Raw genomic sequence first — 12,753 nt, 5'->3', positions numbered from 1 at the left:
GTGTGTTCAATAACAATCCAGCCCCGAGAAGCAGGAGGAGGAGAGTAAATAAAAGCAGAGTGGACCGAGAGAGTCCATATATCATAATGTGTTATAGTCCAGAGCCTGGTCCCCACACACCGTGGTCCAGCCGAGCGCGGTGACCTTTACATCATCCGGGGGTTCATCAAATATTCATGACGACGGAGGCATTAGACACGCGAGCGCGACGGGCCGCTTCAGAAATAATCCTCCTCCGTCCCCAAGGCCGCCACGCGGAGGGCATGATAAATGTCTCCCGATATTCCCTCCCAATGGTTTTAATCAAATACCTCCGCAGATCCAAATTAAAGAATGCAAGCCGGCTCTCTCGTAAAAAGGAGAACGGCAGATTATAATGAATAATTTTACATCAGTAATAACCGCAATGAGACAGGCTCTTTCGAGACACTGCTGCCTTTTGTCTCGCTCATAATAGGAGATAATGGCAGAGAAGAATATGCTGGATGGCATCACTGAAAGCAATGCGCCTAATTTGCAAACAAAGTCTGCAGCCGTGGCTGGTTTATTGCAGCTTCTGAACGTATTCTCTGGTGGAGACAACAAACCCTCCGCACCTACAGCAGTGAACCATGGGTCAAGATATACATTGAAATATCTACTTAAAATTCATGAAATTCATAGATGTGAACTTCATATGAAAGTGTGAAAGCCACAAATATAGGAGTCACCTTAAGGTAACCATCCTAGAAAAAAAAAGCCATCCTGGAAAATAATCTGTTTTTCTTGAGTACTTTTCTCTAGAAAGTACTCACAAGACACTCTTTCTTCATCACAGTCTCTTGCAAGAACTATTTAGCACTTCTCATAACCTCAGAACCATTACAAACCCCTGTAGGAACTCATAAGTTGTGTGGTGTTCCTCAAGGCTCCAGTCTAGGGCCAATGTTAAAGCTGCACAACTTTGTCATTATCAGCAGGGACCCCCACTAGCATGTTGTTCTTCGGAGAGCAGCTCTCTGGCTCCATGGTCATCACCCGCACTGAGTACCCATGAGTCTCTGCCGCCCAGCTGCGGTCCAAGTCCACCAGGCCCATACAGCGCTTCCCTGGGGATGACAGAGGGAGTTAGCATAAACGTTACTGACTCTTGTTTATCAAAGTTACATCAAAGCAGATCTGTGACAGTTTGGAGATTTATCAGTTTCATCTTCGCAGTGTGTCTACGCTTAAAGTGAAGCCTGGTAGACGTATGTGTAAATATTTAGAAGAATATTTTAACGGGCTGAACATATTTGATTAGCAGTTTAATCATCAAAAACACATCAGAAGTTGAAGTAAATATAGAAATAGAAATAAGCATGAAATGGCATTTATTTAATTGTATACTGCCTCCTACCCACTGTTAAGGAAAAGAAATGTATGTGTCATGATCTTACACACCACAGCTAATACTAACTGACTACAGTGAATCATAAGCCACCTTATAATGCATATTCATGAACAGGAAATGAAATGATCCTCCAACACGTCCCATGCTTCACATGCCTCTACTTTTACATCACTGTGTTTCTGTGGAACAGTGTGTTTTGTAAATCAAGTGTCTTTCAGTATGTGGTGCAAGAGCTGAAGCAAACATTTTTTCACCATTTCATTTCATTGTCTGTAACCGCTTGTCATGGCGGGTCCGGAGCCTACCCGGAATCATTGGGCGCAAGGCAGGAACACACCCTGGAGGGGGCGCCAGTCCTTCGCAGGGCGACACACACTCACTCACACACTTACACCTCAGGACACTTTTGAGTCACCAATTCACCTACCAACATTTCTTTTTGGAACATGGGAGGAAACCAGAGCACCTGGAGGAAACCCACGCAGACACAGGGAGAACACACCACACTCCTCACAGACAGTCACCCAGAGGAAACCCACACAGACACAGGGAGAACACACCACACTCCTCACAGACAGTCACCCGGAGGAAACCCACGCAGACACAGGGAGAACACACCACACTCCTCACATACAGTCACCCGGAGGAAACCCACGGGGACACAGAGAGAACACACCACACTCCTCACAGACAGTCACCCGGAGGAAACCCACGCAGACACAGAGAGAACACACCACACTCCACACAGACAGTCACCCGGAGGAAACCCACGCAGACACGGGGAGAACACACCACACTCCTCACAGACAGTCACCCGGAGGAAACCCACGCAGACACAGAGAGAACACACCACACTCCTCACAGACAGTCACCCGGAGGAAACCCACGCAGACACAGGGAGAACACAACACACTCCTCACAGACAGTCACCCGGAGGAAACCCACGCAGACACAGAGAGAACACACCACACTCCTCACAGACAGTCACCCGGAGGAAACCCACGCAGACACAGGGAGAACACACCACACTCCTCACAGACAGTCACCCGGAGGAAACCCACACAGACACAGGGAGAACATACCACACTCCTCACAGACAGTCACCCGGAGGAAACCCACGCAGACACAGGGAGAACACACCACACTCCTTACAGACAGTCACCCGGAGGAAACCCACGCAGACACGGGTAGAACACACCACACTCCTCACAGACAGTCACCCGGAGGAAACCCACGCAGACACGGAGAGAACACACCACACTCCACACAGACAGTCACCCGGAGGAAACCCACGCAGACACGGAGAGAACACACCACACTCCACACAGACAGTCACCCGGAGGAAACCCACGCAGACACGGAGAGAACACACCACACTCCACACAGACAGTCACCCGGAGGAAACCCACGCAGACACGGGGAGAACACACCACACTCCTCACAGACAGTCACCCGGAGGAAACCCACACAGACACGGAGAGAACACACCACACTCCACACAGACAGTCACCCGGAGGAAACCCACTCAGACATGGGGAGAACACATCACACTCCTTACAGACAGTCACCCGGAGGAAACCCACGCAGACACGGGGAGAACACACCACACTCCTCACAGACAGTCACCCGGAGGAAACCCACGCAGACACGGGGAGAACACACCACACTCCTCACAGACAGTCACCCGGAGGAAACCCACGCAGACACGGGGAGAACACATCACACTCCTCACAGACAGTCACCTGGAGCGAGGATCGAACCCTCAACCTCCAGGCCTCTGTGGTGCCACACCAAGCCTTTTTTATTTAACATTTTATAATTTTCCATTCCACCTTAAGTGGTGGTTAATGTCCCATTTACGATAGAAATGTGAGTTTCATCAACTGTTAGCTTTATCTACTGCATTTAGACCGTGTTTAATCAGACAGTAAAGATATGATAGATACTGTAGACAGTATATCCACCCACTTCCAGGAAGCTCCATAACTGAGTGAGTGGACGGTTTTGTTTATTGCTCGGGCCGTCGATCAATCCACTGGGTTCCACTGCCCACGAAGCAGAATGGCAAAAAGGACACATTTTGAAGGTAAATGAAATATATTAAATTGCTTGTGTAAATATTAATTTAATCCTGAGTGCTCACTTCTACGCAGCTTTGACAAATAAAACCCACTGTCTGTACAACCCTCCTCCAACTTTCTACAGCAGCTGCCGCCATCACAAACTATTGAGTCACTTCAGGAAGACGCCTGGGAGATCTGCCAATTTCCTTAATTTACACTTTTAATGAATTCCATTAATGATTTGGGCAGTGAAAGCAGTAACGGGTGGTAAAATGCACAGTTGGAGTTTTGCGAGAGGGTTATTTAAGGTCAGCAACTTCTAAAACCTAGAATCGATATATTATAATGAAAATAATCTGGAAAAACGTAATTAAATTAGATGTTTGACTGGTAAAACATCGCAGTGTTCCACGTAGAAGTCACACAGAATCAGTTGTGGTGTAATTAGTCTTAGTGGGAAAGACAAACAGATGGCAGGGTATGACTTACATAAATACTACAGAAATAAACGTCAGTTCAATGGAAGTCAGTTCATTTCAAGAGAAAGCAGCAGTCTTCTGAGTCCAGCTGTAATGTGCAGCTGTGTCATATCAGCAGCAGAATGAACGCTACAGTGGCTCAGGCTAATGCAGCTGTAATCAGTGTGTGGCAGGGGTTTGACAGAGCGTGTGTGTGTGCGTGTGTGTGAAGAGGCGGGGAGTGTGTCACTCTGGTGGCTGTAAATGATGGGCAGAGGAAGCAAAAATGACACTGCTGTGTGCTCAGGAGGAGGGTGATGATTAGGATGGGGAGGAGGAAGGAGAAGAAGAGGAGAAAGAGGAAGCAGGTGAAACGGTGGAGAAGTAGAGCAGGAGGGGGAGGAGGGACAGGATAAGACTGGGGGACAAAGAAGAGGATGAAGCAGAGGAAAAGAAGGCGAGGAGGAAGAGGATGGGGCTGGCGAATGAAGAAGAGAAAGAAAAGGGATGAGGCTGGTGGAATAGAAGGAGGAGGTAAGAGAGATGGAGTGAGAGAATCAGGCCAGGAGAAGAAGAGGATGAGGAGAAAGAACAGGATGAGGCTGGGGAAAGAAAAGGAGGATGAGGAAGAAGCGGTGGAGGAAGAGGAGGGTGTGGAGGAAGAGGGGAAGGAAGAGGATGGGCTGGGGAGGAAGATGAGAAAGTACAGGATGAGGTTGGGAAAGCAAAGAAGGAGGAAGAAGAGATGGAGGGAGAAGATAAGACTTTGGGAGGAAGAGAAGAAGGAAGAGTATATAGAGGAAAAGGATGGGGCAGGGGAGGAAGATGAAAATGAATAGGATAAAGTGGGGGAAAGAAAGGCTGAGGAGGAAGAGGAGAAAAAACAGGATTAGGCTGGGGGACCAGAAGAAGGAGGAAGAGGATGGGCTTGGGAGGAAGTGGAGATAGTACAGGATGAGGCTGGGATAAAGAGAAGAAGGAGGGAAAGGAGGTGACTGAGAGGCTACGACTAGGGGAGGAAGAGAAGGAGGAAGAGTATATAGAGGAAGAGGATGGGGCTACGGAGGAAGAGGGAAATAATAGGATAAAGCTGGAGAAAAGAAGGAAGAGGAAGTGGAGGGAGAGAATGAGGCTGGGGAGGAAGAGGAGAAAGTACAGGATGAAGCTGGGAAAGAAAAGGAGGAGGAGGAGGAAGAAGAGATGGAGGGAGAGGATAAGACTTTGGGAGGAAGAGAAGGAGGAAGTGTATATAAAGGAAAAGGATGGGGCTGGGGAGGAACATGAAAAGAGTAGGATAAAGTGGGGGAAAGAAGGAGGAAGAGGAGGTTGAAGAAGAGGATAGACTGAGGAGGAAGAGGAGAAAGAACAGGATTAGGCTGGGGAACTAAAAGAAGGAGGAAGAGGAAGGGGTGGAGGAAGAGGATGGGCTGGAGAGGAAGCGGAGATGGTACAGGATGAGACTGGGATAAAGAGAAGAAGGAGGAAAATAAGATGACTGAGAGGCTACGACTGGGGGAGGAAGAGAAGGAGGAAGAGTATATAAAGGAAGAGGATGGTGCTGGGAAGGATAAGGGAAATAATAGGATAAAGCTGGGGAAAAGAAGGAAGAGGAAGTGGAGGAAGAGAATGAGGCTGGGGAGGAAGTGGAGAAAGTACAGGATGAAGCTGAGGGATGAGAAGGAGGAGGTGGAGGAAGAGACGGCTGGAAGAAGAGGAGGTGGAGGAAGAGGAGAAGGTATATAATGAGGCTAGGGGGAGGATGAGGATGGGAGGAAGATAAGGACAAGGCAGAGGGAAGTGGAGAGGAAGAGGAGTCAGTAAAAAGTGAATCCTCCCATTGTTTACTTTGTGTGACTGTCTGTTTATTCCTTTGTATTTTTACTTAAATATCTTTGGGAAAAAACAAAAGTCAATATCCAAAACAGCACCGTTACAGGAGGCGGCAAAGACCTAATTATTATTGCATATTAATACAACTTCACGTGACGAGATTTGATCAGAAGTCATTCTGGAGCATTTCTATTGGTCCATCTGTCAACACATGGTTCTTAGGATCACTCTCTATATGATGCTACCATACTGTTAAACACCATGGATGCTGTGGAGATACGTACTATATTTATACTTGTTTATTTGAAGGACAATAGAGTCTTTATGCAACAGCTGTTGCACAGTATTGTTTAGTCCCACCCACTCCTCCCACTCTTTGTATTAAAATAAATGCCACTGAAGCAGAAACCAGAAGACATTTTAGCCCCTTAAAGTGATGTAATTCCAAGTGAAACTGACGGTAAAATGGGCAGAACACGATTAAATCTGTATCACATTTATCAGACGGTGAAAAGCAGGCATTGGGAAACCAGTCTATTACTGGAATCACACACTCACCCAGTCACTCTCACACTTCAAAAAATGACTTAAACATAAGTTAGAAATAAGTTAAATAATCATGTAATATTCTAGCAACAATTTCCAAATGAGCAATATTAGATATTTAGACTAGATTTAAGTCCATTTTACTTGCTTAGATTTCATTTTTTGCAGTGCACGCATGGACACATTTGCACGGTCAACCAACCCACCAATGTATTTAGGAAACCCACACCACTGTTTTCCTCACAGACAACCCCTTTGAGCGCTGGAGCTGTGGTGGGGTATTTTATTTAAAAACAGTGATTCCAACTGATGAAACAGGCGGCATTCACAATAACTCCACATCACAGTAAAGTTGAAGTCAGAACTTCTCATTACAACTAACAAAGAAACGTGATTAGGTGTAAGAATAGTAAGAAATAGCTTTAGAAGATGAAATGTTTCAAGGTGTATCCACCACAGTGGGTTGATGTTAGAGACATTTGAATTTCAGGGCTTTAGGCTTGAAAACAGAAATACATCACATAAAAATGGATCTGGGGAATGTATAAATATAGTAATGAGTTTTAAAGTTACCTATGAATCACTAGTGTCGCAGTCACACAGCTCCAGGGGGCCTGGAGGTTGTGGGTTCGATTCCCGCTCCGGGTGATTGTCTGTGAGGAGTGTGGTGTGTTCTCTCTGTGTCGGCGTGGGTTTCCTCCGGGTGACTGTCTGTGAGGAGTGTGGTGTGTTCTCCCTGTGTCTGCGTGGGTATCCTCCGAGTGACTGTCTGTGAGGAGTGTGGTGTGTTCTCCCTGTGTCCCCGTGGGTTTCCTCCGGGTGACTGTCTGTGAGGAGTGTGGTGTGTTCTCCCTGTGTCTGCGTGGGTATCCTCCGAGTGACTGTCTGTGAGGAGTGTGGTGTGTTCTCCCTGTGTCTGCGTGGGTTTCCTCCGGGTGACTGTCTGTGAGGAGTGTGGTGTGTTCTCCATGTGTCTGCGTGAGTCTCCTCCGGGAGACTGTCTGTGAGGAGTGGGGTGTGTTCTCCCTGTGTCTGTGTGGGTTTCCTCCGGGTGACTGTCTGTGAGGAGTGTGGTGTGTTCTCCCTGTGTCCACGTGGGTTTCCTCCGGGTGCTCCGGTTTCCTCCCACAGTCCAAAAACACACGTTGGTAGGTGTATTGGTGACTCACAAGTGTCCGTAGGTGTGAATATGTGTGTGTGTGTGTTGCCTTGTGAAGGACTGGCGCCTCCTCCAGTGTGTATTTCCACCTTGCGCCCAATGATTCCAGGTAGGCTCTGGACCCACCGCGACCCTGAACTGGATAAGCTCTTACAGAAAATGAATAAATGAATTTTAACATGTTAACCGCTAACTTTAAGTGTCCAGTGTCAGGACTGTGGTCAGGAGTCTATAAACTGAGACACACAGGACCGAAACCCATGATCCCTGTGACCTCTGATCCCAGTGAAACAGGGGAAACTCACCAATTAGTCGCCTCTCAGGGGGAAGCTGGACAGCTGTCTGGTCCGCAAACCTGCAGAGGATCATGTGCTCCTAGAGGAGAAAACATGCAAGTTACCACAAAGGCACATTTATTTAAGATTTTTCTTCAGTCTGTAGTTCAAGCTGAAAACCAGCTACTTGTAGGAACCTCTGGAAAAATCAGTGAGCAGCAAACTAACAAAAGCAAAGTGTAAAGCTGTAGTTCCCCCAAAGAACCTCTGGTTTATCACTCTACAGGAAGTATACAGTCTATAAATACTAAACAACTTTAAAAACTCCAGCAGCACTGCCAGTTTGTGCTGAATGTCTGTATTTCCTCATGACTGACAATTCTCTTTGGCCACTTGTCTCACTTGGAACCATGAGTGAGCAGGTACTAAAACAAGTTCCAGGTACCAGGGACCAGATTTGCCCATTGGAGCTGAGTAGAGCCCAGTTGAGAAGCGTAGGTACCATGCAGTGGAAAAGCTCAAGTTACAAAATGGCGGCTGTGATATTTATGTTACATTGGGATTTTAACCCAAAAGTAATTACAGAATACGACAAGAAATGTGAAAAAAGGTGTCCGTGTTTGGCTTTTTGTGAACGGAGTCTGGGCTCTTATGGGTTAGGGCACTGCTGTAAAAGTTAATTACACTCTGCAAGTGTAGACGGAGCCCAGGAGCAAAATATAACCAATCTTACCTAGTGTTCCTTTAAGCTCACGTGCAGCGTTCCAATTCATTTCGTGCTTTTTCTGAGATTGTAGAACCTCTGCAGCTATTAAAATATACGCCAAGCTCAAATATGGACTCTGCACCCTGTACATCTTTAATACTCACATGTGGGTCAAAAAAAAAGAGGGCGGCGAGGAATGAAAAAGACCAAAACCAAGGAGATGGTCAGCCATCACAGGCCAATTAAAGGCTTAATTGATTCTATCCTTCACTCCCAGAGGTCAAGAATGAACGAGAGAGCCAAGCTCTCTCTCCTTCCCCCCCCCCCCCTCTCTCTCTCTCTCTCTCTCTCTCTCTCTCTCTCACACACACACACACACACACACACACACACAGAGGCTGAAGTGTGGGCACATATCAATACTGCAGCCCATTAGCCTTCTATTACAGCAATCCACCATTCATCACAGCCGTGGCGACAGGCGTAACTAGCTACAGCTACAAAGCAGCACAGTGTGTGTTCTACAGATTGCTGCACTGCAGGCAAATTCGATCCTTGTTTCAGTTTGCTGTGAGTAAGGGCTTTTGGGGCTAAGACGTAATGAAAAAGCACTTAGCGGTCCTCTGATGTGTTCAGTAGTCACCGCAAACCATCCAAACGTCCCTCTGAAGTCCTCGCCGCTCCCAGAATTGATTCGGCCCTGCGACATGATGGGAATCCCGTGAAAAAAAAAGGGACGTAATTGCCCTGTCACACCATTGATTCCTCTTATCACATCTAATCTCTCGGGCTAATCGTGTTCATAGCTGCAATCAATGAAGCACCTTTTGTTTTCCACCCCCACTAACGCACCACGGCTTCCTCCAGAAGCTCCGCTTTAGCCGCGGATCTGAACGGAATCTCTTCTCCGCTGCGCAAAGCCCGGCATTGATCCGCAAAATCAATAACGGTCTCCTGATAACACAAACTATAACGAAGGCACGCCAGTATTTGACAGACAAGGACACAAAGTGTCATTGATGCAAAGCACAACAGCACCCCTTGTGGAACCGTTTCAAAATGTGCACGAGTATGTGAGAAATAGCACCCCCTGTGGTGCAATACTGCAAACATAAACAGAAACATAAGCAAACATGAAAAGCGAGTGCAGCCCTCTGTAAGCTAAAAAAAGGCTGTCCACACCAGACAGGACCCAGCTGCACACCTCACTGGACGTCCTGGAAGTCACTCCTCGGGGCTCTGGTCAGGTTCAAATGTGGGTTCTACTTTCAATTACTTTAAATTTGGTTCTAACGGTGGAGTCTCCCACTCAGACTGTTGACCCTGAGCCCTCCTGGAAGAATAAAAGCAGTTACCTCAGCACAAAAAAAATAGGGAGAGGGCAAACCCCTGCATAATACCCTTAAAGGTGCAGTGTGTGATATTTAAGAGCTCTATTAGTAGAAATCAAGTATAATATATAAAACTATTGTGTCATTAGTGTATAATCACCTGTAATTAACAGTGTGTGTGTTTTCATTTGCTTAGAATGAGTCCTTTAACTCGACATAGGGGCGTGTCCTCATTGAACAGAGGCTGCCATGTTTCTACGGTAACTGGCTCTAGAAAGAGCCTTTTGCATATTTTACGCTGAAGCATCGAGAAAAGGGAGGGGCATTCACTAGGTGGCAATCTGCAAATTCAAAACAAATCTCCACTAGTCTTTCATACTGCACCTTTAACCTGAATATTTATTTACAGCTTATTATTATTTTATCCCTGTGATGGATAGAAGCTCTAAGGGTTCCAGATGGACTCCGGACCCACCACAACCCTGATCAGAACGAATCTAACTGTCAGAATCTGTTCTGTCAGGATTCGTCCGGCTCTCTGTCATGGTCGGACCCAAAAGAGTTGGAAAAAACGCACTGAATTCTCTCCTTAGAACTCACTGCAACATCTGTCTCCATGAGTGTGCACCATATAATTGCTACTGTCTACAAACTTATGGACATAACTGATTTAAAGGCAGGGTTGGGGGTGGGGGGGCAGCAAAGTGTCCACTGTGGGTCCAGATGATTAAAGCTCATCCATCACTCACACGTCCTCCTCACTACTGAGGGCTGGTCAGATAAGTGTGTGAGAAGTGGGTCCTCTAAAAGCCTGTGGGAACACTGTGAACTCGCAGGAATAAACAAGAGCTATTTCCACATTCACCTACTGCAGAGGGAAAGAGAAATCCATACATAAACTAATAAAGTGCCCGGAGGAAACTGCAGAGAGTTTATTGAAGCTGTAATGACTTCACAGTCTATAGCATGAGGACAGTAATCTCCTGAGACAGTGTGTTTGTTCAGAGGAGAGCTAGTACTGTGTGGGTTGCTTTTTATTTTCAGACTGTCCTTGTGTTGAAAAGAAAATAAAATCTTAATCTTAACGTATGAAATTGTACTCTTTAAAGGGAACATATTATAAACCGTTTCCACACAGAACGCATTGCTGGGGTCTTAATAAAACATCAGTGACATGCTGTGATCAAAATAGCACAAGGATCAAAGAGAAAGACTAGATTCATACACTGTTGAGGAAGAGCCTCTTTTTAATTTCAAGCACCGGGGCCCAGCAGTGAGGAGTGAGGAGCAGAAACGCTCGCTTTTAGTCAATTTCGGTTTATTCTCTTCCTTCTCTTTTCTCGTTTTCACCCTATTTAATCGGTACTCTTATTTCTCCATACTTGCTTATCAGACAAGGAGGCGGGACAACCCTGAAGTGCCTGCTATCTGTGTAAGGCCATGCTGTTTGGCCATGAGTTCGCGTAGGCATCCGTCTGCGTTGTGAATGTAACTATTTACATACTTGCCTATGTGCTACGCTTGTAACTGGAGGCTTCCACTATAGGGCTTATGATAGAATGACACGGGTATTCGTAGACTTCGCTCTGACAGACACAGCCTTCTTCAAAACTTTCCGCCATTGTGATGCTGATCGCCTGCACTGCCCCCTACCGTATTCACCTTGCGTATGCCTATCGTTTATTTTCTGAGGACGTGCACATCTGATGCACCATTTATACGTCCAATAATCCAGCAAAATATTTATAAGATGGTAATTTATTATTTTAAATGAATACATATATATGTCAAAAAGAAGCACAGAACATATTTTCAACCCAAGCAAGCTCCCATCCACAGGTGGCACTGTTTTGGTAAAACTGGTAGAGTTAGCGTTAGAATTACGGTTAGCATTAGGCTTAAGATTAGCTTAGAGTTAAGGTTATTTTTGGGTTTAGGCTTAGGGTTGGATTAAAGGTGAGTTTTAATGCTTGGACACATCACAACGTAGAGTGTACATCCACTGAAGGTGGTCAGATTGGTACATATTCAACTTGAGACCAGGGTGCCTTTTCTGTTAAGGCACGACTCATTTGAGATGAAGAATCAGATCGATTAGTGGTCCCTGAATCAATCAGTTTAAGGTCCATAGAGCGGGTCCCCTGCATCTGGGGTGGCCATGCTTAAAAGAGTTGAATACCGAATCACTCTTACATCCAGGCCATTGGGTGTCAGAACAATGGTTGTTCACTACTCAGAATATTGGCAGCTAATTTAACACATTATTATTTCACTACAGACACATACTAGAAAACATAACAACCGTAATATTCTTATAGTAATCTGAAAACGATACATTAGATACATCGACTTGATCTGAGACGATTTCTCAAGCTGAAACATCACGATTTAGGAACTAGAGTGTGTTGATGCAGTAGCTTTTTAAAACTCAAACCCAGAAAACACACAGAGACAGAGACAAAAGTGTGACATCTCACATGCTGGAGTGATAATGAAGAAGACAGAGAGAGAGAGAGAGAATCTAGAGTGAGAAGAATGTCTGCCTCTCACACACTCACCTTGTATGTCAGCGTCTCCCTGAATCTTTTACTGTGAAAAAGAGAGAGAGGGGGAGAGAGAGAGAGAGAGAGAGAGAGAGAGAGGGAGAGAGAGAGAGAGACGGAGAGAGATAGAGAGAGAGGGAGGGAGAGAGAGAGAGAGAGAGAGAGAGAGGGGGAGGGAGAGGGAGAGAGAGAGAAGGAGGGGAGGAGAGAGAGAGAGAGAGAGAGAGGGAGAGAGAGAGAGAGAGAGGGAGAGAGAGAGAGAGAGAGAGAGGGAGGGAGGGAGAGGGAGAGAGAGAGAGAGAGGGAGGGAGGGAGAGGGAGAGAGAGAGAGAGAGAGAGAAGGAGAGAGGGAGAGAGAGGGAGAGAGAGGGAGAGAGAGTGGGTGAGAGAGAGGGAGAGAGAGAGAGAGAGAGAGAGAGAGAGAGGGAGAGGGAGAGAGAGAGAGGGAGAGGGGGAGAGAGAGAGAGAGA

At 46.2% G+C, this 12,753-nt stretch overlaps 1 protein-coding gene across 3 annotated transcripts in view; it reads right to left on the bottom strand.

Annotated features, from left to right (window-relative positions):
* Positions 1-526: 526 nt before the first annotated feature.
* gstcd (glutathione S-transferase, C-terminal domain containing) overlaps positions 527-12,753 on the bottom strand; it is a 111,919-nt gene continuing 99,692 nt past the window's right edge. For 2 of the 3 annotated variants that reach the window (XM_066680074.1, XM_066680073.1), the window contains exons 10-12: positions 12,299-12,329; positions 7,734-7,803; positions 527-1,088 (exon numbers count right to left, since the gene is read on the bottom strand). In XM_066680074.1, coding sequence (XP_066536171.1) covers positions 928-1,088; positions 7,734-7,803; positions 12,299-12,329 — 262 coding nt within the window. In that variant the 3' untranslated portion in view covers positions 527-927. The remainder of the gene's footprint in view (positions 1,089-7,733; positions 7,804-12,298; positions 12,330-12,753) is intronic. The other variant, XR_010804120.1, reaches the window with a different exon arrangement.

The sequence above is a fragment of the Hoplias malabaricus genome, chromosome 8 (genome assembly GCF_029633855.1).
Source record: "Hoplias malabaricus isolate fHopMal1 chromosome 8, fHopMal1.hap1, whole genome shotgun sequence".
Taxonomy (NCBI): domain Eukaryota; kingdom Metazoa; phylum Chordata; class Actinopteri; order Characiformes; family Erythrinidae; genus Hoplias; species Hoplias malabaricus.
The sequence above is the reverse complement of the archived record's forward strand: the minus strand, read 5'-3'. Positions and strand labels throughout refer to the sequence as shown.